General features: G+C 37.5%; 1 protein-coding gene across 1 annotated transcript in view; it reads right to left on the reverse strand.

Annotated features, from left to right (window-relative positions):
* Window positions 1-21,894, reverse strand: part of SMC1B (structural maintenance of chromosomes 1B) — a 36,912-nt gene that overhangs the window by 3,952 nt on the left and 11,066 nt on the right. The window contains exons 10-23 of the mRNA XM_009817065.2: window positions 19,587-19,772; window positions 17,293-17,472; window positions 16,126-16,272; window positions 15,394-15,531; window positions 14,789-14,905; window positions 11,562-11,668; window positions 9,747-9,888; window positions 8,178-8,323; window positions 6,781-6,934; window positions 5,265-5,363; window positions 4,204-4,360; window positions 3,290-3,444; window positions 593-744; window positions 279-348 (exon numbers count right to left, since the gene is read on the reverse strand). Of these exons, the coding sequence (XP_009815367.2) occupies window positions 279-348; window positions 593-744; window positions 3,290-3,444; window positions 4,204-4,360; window positions 5,265-5,363; window positions 6,781-6,934; window positions 8,178-8,323; window positions 9,747-9,888; window positions 11,562-11,668; window positions 14,789-14,905; window positions 15,394-15,531; window positions 16,126-16,272; window positions 17,293-17,472; window positions 19,587-19,772 (1,950 nt within the window). The remainder of the gene's footprint in view (window positions 1-278; window positions 349-592; window positions 745-3,289; window positions 3,445-4,203; window positions 4,361-5,264; window positions 5,364-6,780; window positions 6,935-8,177; window positions 8,324-9,746; window positions 9,889-11,561; window positions 11,669-14,788; window positions 14,906-15,393; window positions 15,532-16,125; window positions 16,273-17,292; window positions 17,473-19,586; window positions 19,773-21,894) is intronic.

Raw genomic sequence — 21,894 nt, forward strand, 5'->3', positions numbered from 1 at the left:
GTCATGCGGCATACTTTCACACTCCTGACCTATTTTTCTCAACTTCACAGACTGCGGACTGATTAAAACACACTTAGATTTATGAATTTAAACCTAGCCCTAGTCTAACGTCTCACACAACCATTATTTCAGCCCTAAACCCAGTATATTTTAAAACAGGTTAAGATAGTGTCATCAATCTCTTTATCCCAACAACCTGTAATGAAAAGTAGCCATTCTTCTACAAAAAATAGCATTATATTGTCAATAAAAGGATAAGGTGAAAGGGACCAACTTACTTTATCAATGTTTGTGTTATCCAGGGCAGCATCTATCTCATCTAAAATAAAAAAAGGTGGTGGCCGAAAACTGTAGAAGACAAGACAGTATTTTGCATTTAGATGCAAAAATGTTAACAAACATGCTAATTACTTTAGAGATTCACTTACTCTATCATAAAATTTTGATAGGAAGTAATGACAGGTAGAGAATAAGGACTTTAGTAACCTTTGAATACTCTATTAGCAGATTTTTTTAACATGTTTGTAAGTGTAACACTATCTTCCTGCCACTTAGCCACATACTTGGATAATAACCATAATATTTCTTTTACCTGTGTATAGCAAACACAAGAGCCAGGGCTGCCACAGATTTTTCACCTCCTGACAAACTGTCCATTGGCATAAAGCGTTTTCCTGGAGCCACGCAGTTAAAGCCAATGCCTTCCAGATAAGGCTCCTCAGGATTTTCAGGACTAAGGAATGCCTGGAAACACATACATTTCAATATTAATGAATTATAATAATAATATAAATTTATAAAATTATTAAGATGGATATTTTTTAGGTTTAAATACTGACTGAGCTAGCATTGAAACTGGTAAGTTAGCTTCATTTGTAGGAAACACCTGTTCATCTACGCTGAAGAGCAGCACTATAAAACTTCCCAGTGAATACGCCTTTGTTAATGAATCATGAGTTAGGAGGCTAATTAACAAAACCATTTGGAAATGGCTCCACAGACTTGTTATTTACAAACTTTCAACTACTAAATAAACTTGACTTTATCACCTTTTATGTAATTGCTTTTATTTTTTATCAATTATTAAAATTTTAGACTTCAAAAGCAGTTTTCTTTTTTGTTTAGAAGTAAATATACTTCCAAAACTACACATTTTTGTGCAAGGTTAGTTTTACAAAATCTAGCTTTGAGCTGGAGAAAGATTTTAATATAGGTAGTCTTTCTCTACACTTTATATCCTGGTTCCCACATCCAAAAATCAAAAGTATTACTTTAAAGAACTGGCCATTCTACCAAACCCTTAAAAAGGTATGATAGATAAGCTAATTGCTACATGGTTTATTTTTCCCATTAAATAGAACAGACAATAAAATAATAGAGTCTTTTCCCCTCTGCACAAGTGGATACAGATAAAAAAAAAATTTCCATAGTTAACACTCATTTCAAATGGCTCCTCTCAGATCATAGATACAGTGAAAAAAAACCAAACCAAAACACTACATGTACTTCCAATTTAAAATAATTTCTGTGGTAAACAGTCCTGGAAGTAAGCTATTGCGCTTGCTGTATCTTTGTTTTGTTGGAGGTATGCGTATTTTCCTCTTTTTCTCTGCTGAGAGAATGCCTGTCATTATTATTACCATATTCTTCAGGCTGTAAACATGTCAGATCTCTTGCAGTGCAACTCCCAGTCCTATACCATTGCATGGATCTGTGCAAGAGGAAGTCTTCAGGTGTATGGACACTGTTAACAAAAATCATCTTGTAGCTTACTAGGGTACATATATTCCATGCTCATGAAGACATAAAAAGGAATGGCATTTCTCTCTCCACAGAAGGAAGATGGAAGAGAACTGGTGGCGAACCCAGCAGTAAATCTGTGTACGTACAATTCCTTCGGCTGTAGTTTCTTTTAAAGTACATCTAACACACAATGTGCCGATGAAATAAATTTTACTGAGCAATATATTTAATGCATGAATGTTCTGAGCCCAGAATCTCTGGAAGTTAAACTAACTCCACCTATCAAAGCTTCTCTTTTTTTGACTGGATAGTAAAGCATTATTAATAAATGCTACTAATAAAATAATATTAAAATATAAAATTTAATATTAATAAATTTTTGTGTTAACAATTGTTAAGGTTGCTTAAAAAGCATCTGTTCAAGCTGCAACCTAGGCCACCTCCTCTGATGGCAAAACTCAGAGCTTACCCTTTCCTTAGCTAATCACAGCAATCACTTCTTGTCCAATGCAATTAGACCAGCTTCCCTCAGCTGCTATGTCAGTATCTAGTAGGCAGTTTTAGCTTCCCAGCTAGTCACAGGATAATCTCGACCAGGTTACCACTATGGCTCAAATCAAGGCACAGCATCACACACCTCAGAAAGAAAGCACTCAACTCATTATTTTTGGCAACGCATCTGGAAAATACTGGTTGTTTCAGAGTGATGCAAAGTCAAGACCTGCCTGATGTTTAGTCTAGGGGAGAAGGCATGTGCCCAGTAATCATGAAGAAAGAAATGCTTTATTATCCTGTCCAACCTAGAAGCAGAAATGATATATTTAGAGATATTTAAGTGTTCATTGAATATCAGATTCTGAGGGAAAACACAAAATCTGAAGTTTAATACAGACAAGAGTTCAAGCTTGAGCCCTTTAAACATTCAACCATCTACAGAATTTGATGTAACCGAAGCATTTGGGAGTTTCCACTTTATTTTTGGCATTAATACTGGAACACTAGCAAAGATTAATACAATTGCAACACAATTGTTCTACAGGTTTCCTAAAAGTTGCAAACATATTAAGTCTTATCTTTTTAAAATATTTATTTAAGTGGGGTAAAAAGGAGCTTCTAAACCTCATACAAAACACTGGCACTGAAACAGTGATATATGATTTTTAGTTTCATCTATACTAATGATTAAATGTTTTAAACTACTGATTATTGGTATCACTAGATCTGTAAACCAATGTTATTTTTAAATGAAGTACTCAAATATATTTCACATTTGTGCCATGGTAATTTACAAGTCTGCTACAACTGAGTAGTTCCTGATTTTGTTAACACTTTAGATCACATTTCTCTGTGTAATGTCAAACACGCTTTGGTATATTACCTATTCCTCCTGTGTCCCTAAAATTCTTAAGTCTTTATTATTTGTGTGATTTTCTTCTTCAGGACTGGAACTGTCTTTGGAAACTGAAAGTGTTAGTAAGTTCTCTTATTCTAGATAACAAAGCATTAAGTAGGCCTTTTAAGCCAAGCATGTAAGAACATGACACACCTGAGCACTACTGTTTCTGCAAAGTTTCTTGTAGATCTGATCAATAGCTATGGAGGCATGCTCAAAGCACCGGCTAAAAAGCTCGTATCTCCTTTTTTTCACCTGTTCAAATTCTTGCTTGCATATTCTGGCCTCCTTTCTGCTGGTCTCAAAAGCTATGAGAAAAATTACTGAAATTACTCCATAATAAGCCTCTAAGCAAATACACAGAACAAATAGATATTGTGTATCATAACAAGCATCACGGAAAATATTTATTGCAGAAAAAGGTTCTCATGCACATACAAGGAGCATACCAATATTATGAGTCTCCTTCCAGATTTCAAATGGAGGCCCCAAAACCTGACAAGTTGGGATGTATTCATCGTCTACTCTATGCCACATTTATCTGGAGCAACAAACAAAATTATTCTCCTAATTCCTTCTCTAAGGTGGGTAGCCTTAAGCACTGCCAGCATTTACCTGTTACAGCTTCAGAACTCCTTGGTTTTCTTAATATGTTAATGTCTGCAATGCTCTTTGAGGATACCAATAATTTTGCAGTAATGCTCATGTCTGAGTTCTGGACAACATATGTATGTTCCTTCAATTATTTAAGAAAAATTTAAAGAATTTAATGATTAAAGTCGGTAATTTTTAGAAAATAAAATACTTCATGATGTAGTTTGGCCAACAAAGTACCTTCCCAATAATTCAATCTGTATTTCAATAAACTACTGCAGAGTAAAGTATATGTCAGTAAATTGTTTACATATGGTTAGAAAAACAACTGAGGATAAACACTTGAGCACAAAAACTACCTTAATATCTGAAAGCAGCAAAGCCAGCAGGACCAACCCCAGAAAGAGGAATTTCAATTAGGGTGAAAACTCTCACAGTCACAAAAGTGATTAATGTGAAAGACTCAGTGTTACCATTTATTGATTCCTGGAACTTGTCCCGAGCTATCTGTAATTTCTCTACTGCTCTCAGGTTTGGAGCAGCTGTCTTCATTAAAGTAGTTTCTTTAGATTTTATTTCCTGCTGCATCTGGTTCAGATGATCTTCTATATCTTCATCAGACTCTAGGTCCTAAAAGAAAGAAATAAAAATACTTTATTACAATAAAATTTGCTTTTAGGGCAAGACATTTCAACATATATGGCAAGCACTCATGGTTTCTGGAAGAAGTACCCCACTCATCAAATAGCTTTAACTGGCAACAAAACAAAAAACTCCGCTTGGAGTCTTAGTTCTCAGAATAAATCTACTAGGTCCTAAGCATTGTTCCACAAGACCTTTAAAAACAGACAACAAACTCCCTTCAGCCTAGACGTCTGCGTTAAAATACAACACAGGAGGAGGATTAGCTGGCTTCATTCACTACTTGATTTGTGAAGAAAACCTTTGAAGACAGGTTCTCAATGAATTCTTAGAGACAAGTTCCAGTGATGACAGATTCATCCCTTGTTTTGTACCTAGCCTCTGACATTTAATTATTTTCTTTATGATTAAAAAGGAAAAGAAAATTACAAAAAACTGCTGAGAAAACATGACCCAATGGACTGTTACAGAGGGAAGTATGGTAAGTCTCAGTCTCTGAAAATACTACAGAGAGAAGGGGGTACAAACTCCCTGGCAGCCAGTCATTGGTTTCTAGAATTTTCAAATATAACCCATAGTGTTGGAACTTAAAGGCAGAAGGTAAAGGAGGAAAGAAAAATCAGATTTATATTTACAATTTCTCCATTCTATTTTTATGGTTTAGGTAAGCTTTAAATTAAATTTAGTTTTATGGGAAGTTGACCTATCCAGAAATCCCATACATTAGTGCCATGTATGACTGCAAAACCAAAACACACACACATGCACTTGACAGCATTTTTAGTAAGCTTCATTTAAAGGCTAGGGTGAAGAATGAATAATTTCAACAAATAAAATATTTTAAATAAAGATAAAAAACTCAATCTCTAATATTTCAAACAAAAAAGATTACCTTCAGGTCTTCTGCTAGGCTGCTGTAGTCTATCTGAATTGCCTCTTCCCTTTCATAGATACTTGAGGTAGTCTGAGTGCCTTCTGTTTCAGTTCCTAGCTATAAATACGAAGGACATCCCAGTTCAGGAAAATGACAGTTAACTTCTAAACTGTTGAAACAATACATTAAAAGGATATAAAATGAGGAGACAGTGGTAACATGGTATGAAAAACTTATTCCACAGCTCCTCCCCTAGCCAGAAATGGAGCTAACAGTTAATTGAGTCTAATTAAAAAATGCACCTTTCAAATGACGATGAAAACATCTGCTAAGTTCAGTTTGAAGCTAAGATGAAAGCAGCGGTAATGTATTTAGAACAATGGGCATACTGTAAATCTCCTGATTGGAAAGATATATGCTCCACTGATAATTCAACCCCCTTTCACGGAAAGGCTCTGAAGTGTGTAAGTCGAGGCATTTCTTTCACTCAGCTGGCCTCAGAAGAAATGAGTAGCTTCAATTCTGTACGTCATCAGCAGGGTATCCCTGGACACTGTAAGCCTGGATTTTAAACAGCTACTTCCCCTTGAATGAAACATGAGCTGCGTGTCGTTATCAGTCCCTTTCCCACCCAGATTCTGTCTCAGAACCAAATCTTACTAGTCTTCTCAGTGATATTAATTAGGAATCTAAGTTGCTATTCCTACTGCCCACCTCCTTGGTTTCATCTCTTCCTTGTTCTTAAACAGCGAGAGCTGAGCTGCCTACATACTCTGATCATTAACAGTTCACGCCCTTTCCCTTCAAAGGCCGCCTACCTCACTGCCTTCTGTCTTCTGACCCACTCATTCATCCCTATCCTCCAGCAAAAGTACTCTTCTAAGGAACGGGTTCAACAAGACTACTCCTAAATCCACCAACTTGTTTAACAAGTCATTCAAAACCCATCACACTTTTCTTTTTAACAGTGGAGAAAGTTTAATTTCTCCTCACAAAAGGTATGCTGGAAAAAGAGGGAAGACTGAGAAAAATAATGAGCGTCAATCCTCTGACAGCAGGAGCATTTCGATTTTAGCCTATCCCTGATTTCTGTGAATATATGTATCTACTGAAGACAAAAGGATTACTTTAGACAGCATTTTGTATTATGGATGATTAACCAAATGTTATCTCAATCCATGTACATGCCATATTTATTTACATTTCTGAATTGACCCCTGTGTGTCCTCTTACACATGCGTATCTAGAATACTCTTTCATACCAATTTTCTTGTACCGTAGCAATTTTACATATTTCACAGGAGTACATTTCAAGCACAAGCAAAAATACTTGCAAACAATATTTCTGTCTACAAAAGTAAACAAAAATCCTTCTCTTGAATGGATGAGGCCTGATCACGTGAAACCAATGTATTTATTTTAACATTACTATGTAAGACAAACAGTCCTGTAAAGAAGAAATAAGTATCTTTAAATTCAAGACCGAATAATTGCTCCTCCGTGATTATCTACCTTCTGTAAACATTTTAAGTACCTCTACTTCACTGATGTCATCCAGTGATCCAGACAGGAGCTTTATTTTCAAGTCCTGCACCTTGCATTCAAGAAGCATATTATGTCGTCTTAATCTTTTCTCTTCCAGAGCAGTTTCTATAGCTGTAGCTTCCTTTTGCAATTTTGTAGCTTCCCTACGTACACAAAAGGCACGAAACAAAGAGCAGAAGCATCGCTGCCAGTAACATCCACAGCCATGCAGCATGAAAACAAGATACCAAGCACAAAGAGGGTTTTTTCCTTTACAACCCCCAGCAAACATAAAAGGACAATGGTACTTAACTACTTCTATCCCTTTCATTCTCCCAAATTACTCAAGAGGGAGCTGGGAACCATACGCTATTGTAGCACGCACGCTAACACTCTGCTATTCTGTATTAACTCTTAACTCTATCACAAGGTAAATGCTAGTAGCACAGACATAGTTTCTGTATACTGCCAAGTTCCCACTATAGCACATTCAAATATCCATCTTTCCTAACTACAACTAAACTCTGTTCTGTTCAGCTCTGCTGAACATATATGGAGATTTGTTCTTTTTAAAATTTAATCAAGTATCTTTTATCATTACTTTACTTGAAATACACCTTGATTCTTTGCAACAAGTTCCTTTGATAGCATCAAGTTGCTAAATAAGGCAGAGACATAACAGTCTCATATTTGTTGAAATTACACACTATAAAATGAATTACTAGGCATACAATCTATGAGTTTATATAAAATTCTGTAAGTTTACCTAGCCATACTGTAACAGCATGTCAGTTCTTTTTAAACATAAAGACGACTCCTGATTAAGAGACATCAAACGCATCAATAATAAGCAAGCATAAGAAAACTCAAGTATAAACTGTCCCCAAAGCAGTTGATTTAAAAGAATAGTAAAGACAAAATAGTGACCTAAAATTAGTTTAAGGTATCCAACACTTGAAAGGCCTGGAGAAAATGAGAACACTGAAATCAGAAAAAAAACACTCCCATTAATTGAACTGACAGTACAACTCAAAACAAAACTATGAAACTACCAGCAAACTTAATACGCCCCCCAATCAAGTTGTAAGCTAATATATACTTATCAGAAGTCACTATATATTCGTCAGAAATCACGAGACCTATCACTAGGTAGATAATGCGATAATTTTACTCTATATGGTTTATGGGATGGCTCTCATGAAATAATCTTGTTCACGTTACTTTTGGGAACCACATACCAAATTAGAAACACTTTTTAACTAATGCATACTGTAAATGCAAATTACCATGTCTCTAATGAATCTTTCACAAGAAAACAGAACAAGAGAAATTCAAGTATCTGATCACTAAAACTCTTCTAAATATTATCACATTAATAATTTTCCCAGGAGTACAATTAGTAATTACCTATTAAGAGTTAACAACGTCTTTCTGAACTCTTCAACTTCATTTTGGGTTTTTATAACCTCAGATTTATGAGCACTTAATCTATCCTTAAGATGTTGCTGCTCCTCCACAGTTTCATTCACTTTTTTTAGAAGCTTTTCCTCATCCTGCATAGAAATATTTACATTTTTAACCTTTCAAAAATCTTGATATGGAACCTTTATTATACAGAAAGAAAGAGTTTAAAGTTTAAACCTGTTACAATACATTCAAATGTGTTATAGCTCAAAATCTGAAAGGCACCGGGAAAACAGCCCATCTTATACACAGGAAGATCCAGGTGTTTCGTATACGTAGGCACAGCCAGCTCCAGATTTGTGACTGTACCAGACTAAACTATAAAGCCACCAAACAAGGCAGGGATCCTAGGACGCCTATGATCTGTAGGCTACTCCATTTTCCTCAGTTAGTTCCTTAGCCCTGCAAAAATGATCCCATCTGCTGTACATCTACAACATATTTAGCAAGACCTAAGTTAACCTGAAATCCTTTGAAAAGTATTGTTCATTACAGATAAATCCTGAGGCAATCCGCAGAGAACAAAGGATCTGTGGAGGTACTCTATAAGAGTCTTCCCCTATATAATGCATACCACTAAATTGCTAGAAATTAGGTGCTAGACTATAGCAAACCTAACGCCACAGGCACAAAGACACGGCCCTTAAGAGACTAGTATTATAGCAACCTTATCAAGACTTACGCTGTTGCAGTATCCAAACAAAGTACCTTCAGAATTTAGTACAAACAATCCTTCTCTAGGACAAAAATATCTGAATTTGCTCAGTCATATTTCAGAAGAATTAGGCACACAGGCATGAAGTTAGACATGTTTTTGTGCGTGACTGAGTAAGGGCCTATTGTTTTTCCTCAGTATCAGAAATACATGCCTTCAAATGATGCATATGGGATTTTTTTTCCCCCACTTTGGGGCAGTTTTACATTTCATTTTTATTTTTATTCAAAGTACTATTACACATCTTTTCTTCTTCACTTTCCAGTGCACCACAAACACAGTTTATTTAACAAGCAACATTAACACAACAAAAAATTACTTATGAATAAAGAGCACTATGAAGGAGGAATCCATACGTATTACTTCAACTAAAACTCTAAATTAGTTTAGTTTTCATAGAATTATTTTAAGTCTATTAGTGGCTGTGAAGCACCTTTAAGATGCAAAGCACCAGAGTTGTTTACTATTACTCATAAAATCTTCTAAAGAATCTCAGCCACATGCTACTAGTTTTACCTGCAGTCATAGGCTGCCTTTTCCCATAAACTAAACACAATATGGCACTGTACATACAGTAATACCAAATGTAATTTTTAGTAAGATTACTTTTAATAATTAATAGGACAGGTTATTGCAATGTTAAAATGACAATATGCAACTGCATTTTTCTTAACACTTACAGTCAACATTGAATTAAGCCCTAGAATTACTCAATAGCATCAGCTACACTTACTCAAAATTGTAATTCAATGCATTCTCTCCTCTCAATGAGAGAAAGAGAAAGAGACACATTTTACCTTCTGTAGCCCGATAATCTCAGCTTCATCTTTATGAATGGTCTCCCTCAACTTGCTGATTGTGTTTGTTAATTTTTTTAGATGATCACGATTGTATTCCAGCTGAATGCTTAGTCGTGTCTTCTGATTTTCAAACTCCAGTCTAGTCAAAGTACAGTATTTCAAAACAACACTTACAAAGCAGGCTAGTAACTGTGATTTAAAAGTTATTACAAGATACATTTTCACTTTGGCTATTTAGATAGCATTTTTGTATCTTCTACATGAACACAAAAATTTGCATCATCGATTCCACTACACCACATCCTGTGGATATACTGGAAGTTACAAAAATACAGTGATAATAGCTCAAGAAATACAATATAAAGATACAGTATGGCTACATTCAATATGAAAAGTAACACTAAAAGTTCAAGTATCTCAGTTTGAATTATGTACCTGTAAATGATCCAGGTATGAGCTGGGCAAAAGCTACACTGATGCTGGGTATTTAGCCAATGCCCATACTCCCTGCTCAGCCTCCAAAAGCCTCCTAGCCAGCTGGCTGAATATTATAAGGAACCTATCTCAGTTGGGAGATGGCAATTAAGAAGCATGAGACCAGAGCTTTTTAAGCCATATTCAGCCTTGCTTATCATCTCTCAGCTGAAACCTGTAGTTGTTTATAGGGGTACAATGGCAGGAACTTCTACACGTGCTGCTGTGAGAAAGGATTAAAGTAAAACTAAGTGGCTGTTTACAGAAAGTTCTCTCAGCTGTTACTGTCTGCCTCTGAGCTTTATGCTTGCCAAATGATTTACTACTAGTGCCACATCTGTTGTTCAGGCAAAAGGGCTGGCACAACACCAGCTACGTGCTCTTTAGACCTGGGCAAGAAGGCACCATAGCACAGGCTTACAGGACTAATGATGGCAAGTTAGGGCACAAGCAAGGCCAAGGCTGTATGTGCAGTGCAGCATAAGGCCATTCAAAAAGATCCTCTTTTTATTGTTCTACATTACTAACTTCTTGCACTTCACCAGACTTCAGTTCTTGCAAACATAAATAAACATCGCTTCAGCCAGCAGGTGCTTTAACCACAACTGAATGCACTGCACTACTACCTCACTGCAGCCCTAGCCAAAAACATGCATTTGGACCAGTTTCTAAAAACCAGTCAGAGAGTCTCTTAGCAGCTGAAAAGAAAATGGAGTTCAGTGCTACCCATTAAACTAGTCATGTAGAAAAGGTGTGGTTTCCATAAATAATGTCAGGAAATGCACTAACTATCATCTGCCTGAAAATGTCTGTAGTACAAGCAGACAGTTCATTTTAACATTCTCACTCTTTAAGATATAAATTTGCAATCCTGTGACAGGTGCCTGTTTGAGAGGGATACCAGTTGACGTTGCCTGTGAGAAAATTAAGATCCTGTTTTCCTTAATAGTATGTTCCTATACCAAATCACTGCACCTTACACCCAGTTCTCCTTTAAGATTTCTGATACATCAGTGAGCCTTCATGTCATCCTCAATTTGTGATAGAGCCATTTTTCAATGTGGCTTTTAGAAAACTATTCTTTGCTTTATTTTTCTACACTAGTGCTACAAAAGTAGTAAATTTTAACTTTCAAGTTTGTAGCAAAATGTCACTGACTATAATTGTTCAATAAACCCAAACCATAGCACTGCAACTGCTAACTAATCTTTGCAGGGATAATATAACCTTTTACAGTCTTCTAGGTTTTTGTGGTATTTCCTGTGATGCATTTACTCGTTTATCAGTGTGCCCAATCTAATACAAACCACTTCTTTACATTTCAATTACAAATAGCACCTTCTCTTATCAATCTCCTCTTGTTGTCTCACACGTTCTTGTTCATACACACGAATGTTTTCTATACCAATTTCTTCACAGAACTCCTGGAAAACAGCATCTTCAGCCTTTGAATAAACAGAAATGGAGCCAAAAGATGTTTATATTGTTTGGCACTCACAGAAGCAAAACGTTTAGACAATCACTTCATGCTATGGGCTGAATTTTCAAGGTACTTTAAGAAACAGCAAATTGAACTACTGAGAAGTAATCTGTACTTGACATTTTCAAATAACACTTTCAGTACAAATGCCAGATACAAGGCATAAGATCTGCAAAAGGCAACTCTTATCTAAGCTGTTATTGACAGCACCTGGTCATTCCAAAGACAATTAAAGTCACGGCAGTGTAACCAGCTTCCCTGGTTCTGTCTATGATTCCCAGTCAAGAAGAGTGAAGAAGAGAAAGCTGAATGATACACAAGACACTAATCAGATACACCAGGCTTCTTGGTGTAGCTCAGTTCTTAATTTTAATCCCTTCAAGCGATCCATAAATATTAATTGCTATGTTCCACTTATAGCAAAGCCACAGAAAAAAAACTGCCACAGAATCTCTCATTTCCTAATTATATAGTATATACTAAGAAAAGCTTCAGCCAAAAGCAGTCCCACAATTTTAATGAAAATTTTAAGCAAGGAAATAGGTATGGTGCATATGGCAGGACTGAACAAAGAAATAGCAACAGCCTACAGTATTTAAAAGGAAACCCAATGGAATGAACAGTATTTGTTTATATTGTTTCGGTACGCAGGCTTGTTTAACCAGATATCAAATACTACATCCAACCAAGTTATACTATTCAAGGAACACTATTCTTCAGAAACTGATGACCAGCCCCCATTTGTTGTGGGGTTGGTTTTTTTTTTCCCCCCAAACAAGCAAAAGAAAAGTTCCCTGAATCTGTAATTCTTACGGCCTAAACATCAATGATTTTCTCAGTGTTTGCAGATGACACACATACACTCCCTCATGCCCATACCACAAGTAAGACAGAGAACATGCAGCAGTTTTGACTTCTTTTTACATGCAGAATTCCAGTCATAGATTAATCCAAGAAAGATTGATGAAAATGGGTCAGAGGCCAGGAACTAAGTTACACACGTACTATATATCCCAAGTAACTCCAGACAGCGGTGAGGAATCTCTCTCTAAGAATCTACATTGACACAAGCATCTAGGTGCAGGGCTGTGAATTTTCCAGATAAAACTGCAGCACAACTTTTCCATAGTTTGCACCAGACTCCTTTTTTTGGCAAGAGTAGAAACAAGGTAGTTTCCAGAGAGAAGTACAGATGAGGTGCTTATGTTACAGAGACGCCAGAGTCATTGTCTACTCTAGTAGAACACAGTATGAAACCCCTCTTGGTACCAGATTAGGCTTTAGTACTATACACTTCACTGAATGCCTTCAGTCTCTTCACAATAACCATGCTTTTGAATTTGTCAGCTGTCTGTACAAACTGTTCTGGGGACCATCTGAAGATTAAAGAATGACAGGAAAAATGAGGTATGAGATGGCAGAACAGTCCACACAAAAAACAGTTGGGAGACCTAACTGTTGGATCATGTATCATAGAGAACTTTTCCTGTTGCTGATAAAAAGCAGAAAGGATCAGGTTCAAATGACAAAAGCTGTTTAGTACCATAACAGATAATTAATTTGGGCAGGTAGGGATAGCACAAGGTCCCTAAGCTCTGCATCAGCCACCCCTCAAAAAAGAGGGAGAGCAAAGAAGACTCAGTTATATCATAAGCTAGCTCCATCTTCCATCAGCTGGACTCCAAACGAATGTAGGCATACTACAGTCTTCAAAATAAAACGCCGAAACAAACACCAAAACCACAACACCCAAAAAAACCCCAAACCACCCCCTCCCCCCAAAAAACACCAACCCACCCACCCACCCAAAGACCCAAAACAGTGGAATGAGGAATTTGCTGACAATCATCATGCACACCTCAACCATTCTCCCAGGATAATCAGAGTGCACAGAAAATAAAGCACAGATATTGGCTACTTCCCAAGAAGAGAAAGGCATCTTAACACTATGCTGCTCTTTATCTACTTTTCTAGTACACAGTGGTGTAACAGGTCATCACCTAGACATGACACCTGTAGAATTCAGAACAAAGCACTCTAGCAGTGATGCGAACTGTTCTCAGCTCTACAAAACTAATACAGAGCTCTCTTCCTAATGGCATAAGCATGCCTGATCTATTCTGCCTGTGGGTTGCAGAAGTGGTGCATCTTCTCTTCTCCTGATGAAAAGATACTGATAGAGCATTTCCATGTAGATACTGAATGGGTCCTGCTATGACTGCAATGAGAATGATTTTCAGAACGATAGTCACCCATGCAGAGACTGTCTACCTAGCGAGTGCACTAATTACTGAGAGATCTGCACATCTTATGAGTGCATGTGGAGTTCAGTGTACGTACATGCTGTCACAGATCCACATTGGCCAAGAAGACTTTGTGCCAAAAGAAAGTTACAGTCTAGTCATGCAGTCACACTGCAAAATTATCTCTCTGCAAAAATGAAAGATCCTGTAACTACAGTTCCTTACAAAGAACTTGGACATTAGAGTCTGAGAAAGAATAAGCTGAGATTTATCAAATTATACTCTCAGGCCATGAAAGACCTAGAACATTTTTCTGGGATTTGATCCTCAGTGAAAGTTTGCACTGAGAGCTCTAAAGCGGTGAATTTCGATGGATTGTCCCTGCTCAATACCACAGGAGAGTAAATCATATTTATTAGCAGAGGAGGAAAAGGTGGGGGAAAACCAACCCATCTTCTTCAAACTTAAAAATTTTCTCCTATGTCCAATGAAATTATAGTGTATATATTAAGCAAAGCATCACCTAATATCAAGAAGTAGATGGATTTGGTTGGTTGGGTTTGTGTTTGGCACATAAAAGTCACAGTATTTTGGTTTTAAAGGAAATTGATTTGCAAAGCTATGATACATATATACTAACATCCAAGTGCATTTCTGTTCACAGTTACCTTGGTAAGAAAGGTAGAGAACGTGGGAAGACTGCTGGAGGAATTTATAACCCTTGTCAACAAAGTGGTTTACAAAGTTAAAAGTTGTCCAAGTTCTAAAAGTCAGCAGGAACAGAAAAAAAGTTTCTGTAGTGTAACAGCATAAGCTGTCATGATTGTGACAGAAGGCGTTACCTCATTAATTTTTTTCTGAAATTCTTCTATTTTTTCTTTTCTTTGTGCTACTCCTTCATTCAACATATCATGCTGAGACTCAATATTTACCAGTTCACTTTCCAGTTTTGATTTTTCCTAGATGGAAAGAAAGGAAAAAGATGGTAATTTCTCTTAATAGGACGGTCAACTTTCTAGAAATTAAAGACAGTTCTGTTCCAGATTAACTGTATTTTTCTGATTAAAAACAGTAAATATTTTCTTCTCAAATGCAACTTACCCACTATTATTGCCAATTTGCATACAATGATTAGTTTTAGTAAGTAGAAAAACAAATTACAAGTATCATTTAAAGTGCATTTTGACTTACAGACTTCCGAAAGTTACTGATAAACCAAGCTTACCAGAAATTCAAATTTAAAACCTAAAATAGAAAAAGCCTCATGTAAATGACTTTGTAATCTTGTTTTTTATATTTTATTAATTCCTCAGTTGTAACTGCTGTAGGTGATACTTAAACTGAATTAAAAAACTACGTAAGGAAGTAGTATTTGCTTCACTGGTAATTACAGCTTAGGTAAAAAAATACAATTAAACATGAAAATTATAAAGGTTTAGTACTATACCGTGTAGAGATTAGCAAGATGCTTCTTTTTAATAAGCTCTAATTCACTCTGTGAATATTTAAGTCGTGTTTGAATTCCGTGGCATTGAGCACGTAACTGCTTCAAGTCAGTCTCCTTACGTTTGATCTTCATTAAGTCCTAGAAAAATATTACAATGGGAGAAGAGAAAAAGCATGTTAAACAAAAGGTGACTGATTTGGAAATTACTCATTTGTCAGATTCATGCACTACATAAAGCTAGCCTCACTGACTTAGGCCCCATTCAAGGTAAATGATGATAGCATTGGTTCTATTTAATAGTAATTTTTAAGAGATTTATTTCTCAAAAGAAAGCATATGCTTGCAAATTCCTGAATTCCTACTCTCTCTCTCCTCCAAAATAGCTAGAGGTACAACAAATTGTTTTACGCTACCAGGTTTTGGTCCACGCAAATATTTTCATGTTGACAGAATGTATCATCTTTTTTACTAAGTGTCTTCAGGTACTTTGAACCACAGCTCTTTTTCCTTGAAGGAACTTGTATCAATAGTGTTGTCCTGATTTCCCACCTCTGTGATATGTGAATCAACACACCAGCCAGAGGATAAACAGCTACTATGTCCTGTCTGCATCTTTTAGAAATCTTGAAAAACATCCCTTTAGAATACCCTCTTCCCATAACTGAATTAAATTAGATAACAACTTTTACTCCTTTATGCCTTTTGCAGTTAAGTGCTTTTTAAGAGACTTACCTTTAACTCATTAATCAAGCTATCTCTTCTTTCTTTCATTTTATTAATTTCTTTATCCTCCCAACATCTAGCTTTAAATCTTAAATCACTTGATCCTCCAGAAATCACTCCAGATTTCAAAAATAAAGTTCCATCAAGAGCCACTGTCTGGAAGAAAAAAAAATAAAATTAGAAACAAATAAATCTGAACACAAAGCAGCCAAAATAGCCCATGAACTAGTGCACCAAGATATGGCAGTTAAACAAGCAACAACCACATTTTAATTGGACTCCAATTTTTTTTCCTGTTCCAAACCTGCTAACATGAGATACATGAAGACACAAAAAAGCCTGTTGTTTCTTGGCAGTAGTCACATTTTGGTATTATTACAACTGATCAGAAAAGGAAATGAAATGGTTTAATTTCCTAAATACAAGGAAATTATTATGAGACATTTGTGTATACACTGGCAGCTTAGAAGGTTATGTCTGGCTCAGTAGAGCAAACCAAGCCATGCGATAATGGAGTGAAGGAAAACATCTTGTTTGTAAATGGAAAGTGTGAATGTTAGTCAAGAACTTGGGTGTTTTTGTGACTTAACTGGTTTCCAAGTAAACATGATTCCACACTCACCTTCAACTTAAAGCTGTTTTAATCAAGATTTTAAAAGATTTACTAAGTGCATAAAAGGGCTCTATAGACTGTGACAGCAGTAGATATGAAGAACTGCAGAAGAGACAGAGAAGCTTCCAATCCTCAACACAGTCTACATCTGCAACTAAGAGATTCTCTCAGACATTTTGACGACTTTTTGAAAGCATTTCTTCATAGAAAAGCTAGCAAGATAAAGTTTGTATTTTTGTATCAGATAGTTTTAAGAATGGGATTACCCCTCCTTCCTCCTCCTCCATTTCATCAAGAGGACCATACCAAGAAACATATTTGGACACTAACGATCCTCTAATTTGCCTCCTTTTCCCAGGAAATCACTTAAACATACTACCATACAGAGGAAAATATAACCACGTGAAATATCTGGGGGTTTATTTGTGTAGGAAGAGACTAGACAGCGTAGTACCATTCTGTGTTTTTCTGCAGTATTTTGCGGGATGTTTATAGAAGAATTATTTAAATGGCATCAAATACATAACTGCAATGAAAAACACATGCAACAAAATTCAGCTTACTTTCAACCTCACTGGTCCATCAAATGCTATTTGTTTTGCTTCTTTAACTGTTTCACAGATCAAGCCATTTCCACTCACAAACTGAATCACTTTTTTCAGTGGAGCAAATGGAGTTTGTACAACATCCACCATCATTTTAGCTCCTTTTATCTCTCTTAACTTTTCATTGATTGGTTTAACCTGTAAAGCAAACAAGCGGTGTTTAGAATCCATGTTGTAATAGCAAAGCACGTCCAAATCTGAGTGGTCTGGGGACAGGACATACAAATCAACAGAATGGGGGTCTCAGTCGCTATAAGGCTACAAACAGATCAGGTTTTCATATTCTGTGTATACTACAGTCCTTACATCTGTGTAACCTATTTCACTGTGCGTGAAATGCAAGTACACTAATGCATGTAGCATGGGGAATAAACAAGATAAGTTAAAGATCTGTCTGCAGTTGCAGGGCTACAATCTTCTTGGGATCAGGGAGACATGGTGGGATAGCTCCCACAACTGGTGTGTTGCAATGGAGGGACAGAGGCTCTTTAGGAAGGACAGGCTGAGAAGACAAGGAAGTAAAGTTGCCTTATATGTGACAGAACAGCTGGAATGCATGGAGCTCTCCCTGGGGAAGGATGACGAGCCAACCGAGAGCTCATGGGCAAGGACTGAAGAATGAACTGGTTAACAGTAGCATTGTAGTGGGTGTCTGCTACAGGGCACTTGACCAGAAGAACAAGTGGATGAGGCCTTCTACAGACAGCTAAAAGCAGTGTCACATTCACAGGCCCTGATCCTCATGGGGAACTTGAACGACCCTGGTATCTGCTACAGGAACAACACAGCAGGGCATATGCAATCCAGGTGGTTCCTGGAAAGCATCGATGATAACTTCCTCATCCAAGTGACAGAGAAGCCAATGAGGAGCGGTGCTAGACCTTGTACCCCCCAACAAGGAGAGGCTTGCTGGGAATGGGAAGGTCATAGGCAGCCTCCAGCTGCAGTGAGCACAAGATAGGAGAGTTCAGGATCCTGAAAGGAGGGAGCAGGGCAAAAAGCAAGCTCACAACCCTAGATTTCAGGAGAACAGATTTTGGTCTCTTCAAACATCTGCTTGATAGAGTCCCATGGGATAAGGCCCTAGAGCAAAGAGGGGCCCAAGAATGCTGGTTAGAATTCAAGGATCACCTCCTCCAGCCTTAAGAGTCATCATCCCAATGAGCAGGAAAGTCAGGCTAAATGCCAGGAGGCCTACATGGATAAACAAGGAGCTCCTGGCAAAACTCAAATACAAAAAGCAAGCATACAGAAGGTGGAAGCAGGGACAGGTAACCTGGGAGGAATAGAGAGGCACTGTCCAAGCATGCAGATATAGAGTTAGGAAAGCCAAAGCCCAACTGGAATTGAATCTGGCAAGGGATGTCAGAGAAATGGGTTCTGTAAGTACATAGGCAACAAAAGGAAGACTAGGGAAAACGTGGGCCTGCTGCCGAATGAGGCAGGGGACCTGGTGACACAGGATACGGAAGAGACTGAGGTACCAAATTCCTTCTTCGCCTCAGTCTTTCCTAGCAAGACTGGCCTCCAGGAAACCCAGCTTCCAGAGACCAGGGGGAAAGTCTGGAACAAGGAAGACATACCCTTGATGGAAGGGGATCCAGTCAGGGAATGCTTAAGCAAACTGGACATACATAAACACATAGGCCCTGATATGATGCAACCACCCGTGCTGAAGGAGCTGGCTGATGTCATTGCAAGGCCACTCTCAATAATCTTTGAATGATCCTGGCAACTGAAGTGCCTAAGAAAAACAAGTGTCACTCCTATGTTCAAAAAGGGGCAAGAAAGAGGACCCAGGGAACTACAGGACAGTCAACCACACCTTGATCCCTGGGAAGGTAATGGAGCAACTAATCCTAGAAACCATTTCCAGGCTGAAAACTGGCTGAACAGACAGGCCTACAGGGTGGTGACTGGTGGCAGAAAGTCCCGTTGGAGGCCTGTAACTAGCCATGCCAATACTAGGACCAATCCTGTTTAACAATCTTCATTAATTATCTGGATGATGGGGCTGAGTTTGCTGATGACGCAAAACTGGGAGAAATGGGTGACATGCCAGATGGTCGTGCTGCCATCCGGAGGGACCTCAGCAGGCTGGAGAAATGTGCCAACAAGAACCTCATGAAGTTCACCTCCTAAGTGCTTTGCCTTAACGCTTAAGCCTATTTTAGTTATGCTTAAACGAGCCAATATCAAGATTTACAAGTGTATTAACTTGCTGATGACAGCAAAAAGAAAAATGTACTTACATCAAGGTAATCCAAAGCAAGAAAAGTTTCAGGTTCAGCTCGTTCTTGTTTTAGGAACCGAATGCAATCTCTTGCTGTTTTTTCAGTGGCAACAACAATAGCAGTCATGTATCTGCTGAATACCTTGGTAACAGCAAGCTGGTATTTTTTATGAATAGGATGACACAGGTCGAGCAGTCTTCCAAACTGAAGACAAAAATATAGAGAAATATTAATATGTTACTTTAGATATAATATTTCTGCATACAATATACTGAAATAGTAACAGGAAAATGCGTTCCATATCTACCAGCTGCACTCTCTTACAATGGCTATACATCAGAAAAAACAGAAATTGTGGCAGTCATCAATCCAAATTGCAAAGTATGCCTTCAAAATCTGAAGGGATTAATTTTTTCCCTGAGGTTACAGTTACATATCTCAATGTTTTACTCACAATCTCTAGGATACACTAGTAGAACAGAATGACAATAGCAAAGTTAGGCATCTTTTTTGGAGAGAAAGTGTCTAACACACAGCAAGATCTCTGAATGACAAGGTCTTAAATACATAGAACTGTTAAATAGAATGTGGTAGCAAGAGAGGCGCTATTCCAGCTTCAACCCCAAAAGAGAAGTATCTGCTTACTTTAGTAGCATGAAAAGAATAAAAACTGCTTTTCTTCTACTGCATAGTCCGAATAATCAAGCCTGTTTTGCCATATATTGAAATAACACCTCCACAGAGGAAAAACCTGATCAGTTCTTTGCTGTACATGCTCCCTAAAGATCTACTCCGTTTCTGTAATTGTAGGTACAGTTGGGCTTTCCCTGAACAGTTAAAGCTACTAATGCACATTCTGAACATTATAACCTGTAAATTTATGCAAGAACAATTTTTCTGCCTGTTGACATATAGCTACTGGTCTCCTCTTGCGTATCGACAGTTTTATCCTTTTCAAATTTAAACAAATGACAACAGGAAGACAACTGGTAAGAGTTGTATGTGATAGGTCAACCACAGTATTATCTCATGAATGATATAATTGAGATAATTTCCAGTAGATCAAATCACAGCCTACTATGATCTACTTTTCTACCCTTCTCTTGACAAATGTTTTCCCTTTTCTGAAAAACAGTGGAAGCAAAGGTAACACCCAACACCACAGAAGTTTTTATTTAGTTTCCTGGGCTTCTCAAACAGTGTCATCTACTTGGGTGTTTCTATCTGCAACTCAAGACACATGATGTTTCAGACATGCAAAACTACACAGAGGATCCATATACTTTCAGACACAGGCATTTAAGTCCAGATGGAATGCCAGATTTCTGTCGAAACAAATATTGACAACCCAACTGAATCTGTGACAGTAGCAATCTTGCCAATTAAAACTACCAACATAGGAATGCTGTTTTGAAAATCAAATTGTAAAAACTGTAATCAGCTGCAAAATTCACTTTGTTGATGAGACAAATCCATTAAAATGCACACATCACTCGTACAGTGGGAATCACATTGCTGCATGGCTATTCCTGTACCTGGAATGCTCACCAGCCATTACAAGAATGTTTTAACAGAAGAACAGAAGCTTTAAAATGGATGTAAGAACTAAACATTTAGAAGCAGTATGCCATTTTTTGCCTATGAAATCCAGAAGACTGATATCAAGATTTTCTCCAGTTCCGCCTAAGTACTTAGGGGACTACTAGAACATGAAATATGTCACAACCCTCCCATACTGAGGCTGTAATTTGGACTGTGTTCAGTACTCTGGAATTAGTACACCAGAGTGTAAGGAGCAGCTCAGAAGCAACTCTGTTGCCTCGTATGCTGGTGTTGGAAAAACTCTTGCAGCAACAAGGGTAACTGAAGCAGATATCATTAAGGCTTTCTGTAATGGGATAGTTTATGTAACCAATTCAGCTTATCTAGTTTGTATTTGTCAGAAGCCATCGCATCTGTAAGTACTATTAAGTTTGCAGCTCCTGAAGGAAAAGGACAGAGGCCATCCTGAACACCAGCTCTCCCCTAAGCCAGCAAGGTATCACCAGTCTGATCCAGTTCTTTTCAAATAGGGATACAATGCAAAGAGCAAGCAAAAAGAGATAACACCAAACATCTTTTTGATTTTTTGGCACATCTTGTTAACATGGATGAAAAAAATCTGGAGAACAGCTGAAAAGCAAATTTCTTAATCTCTCGAGAAAACAACAGGATCAGACACTTGCCAGATTCTGAGGAGGTTCTGCAAAAGATGAAGAAGCAAAAAACAACTGAAAACACTTTACGTTCTCATCGCAGCACTCGGAAACAGAGATATGTCACCTTC

The sequence above is a fragment of the Gavia stellata genome, chromosome 4, assembly GCF_030936135.1.
Source record: "Gavia stellata isolate bGavSte3 chromosome 4, bGavSte3.hap2, whole genome shotgun sequence".
Classification (NCBI taxonomy): Eukaryota; Metazoa; Chordata; class Aves; order Gaviiformes; family Gaviidae; genus Gavia; species Gavia stellata.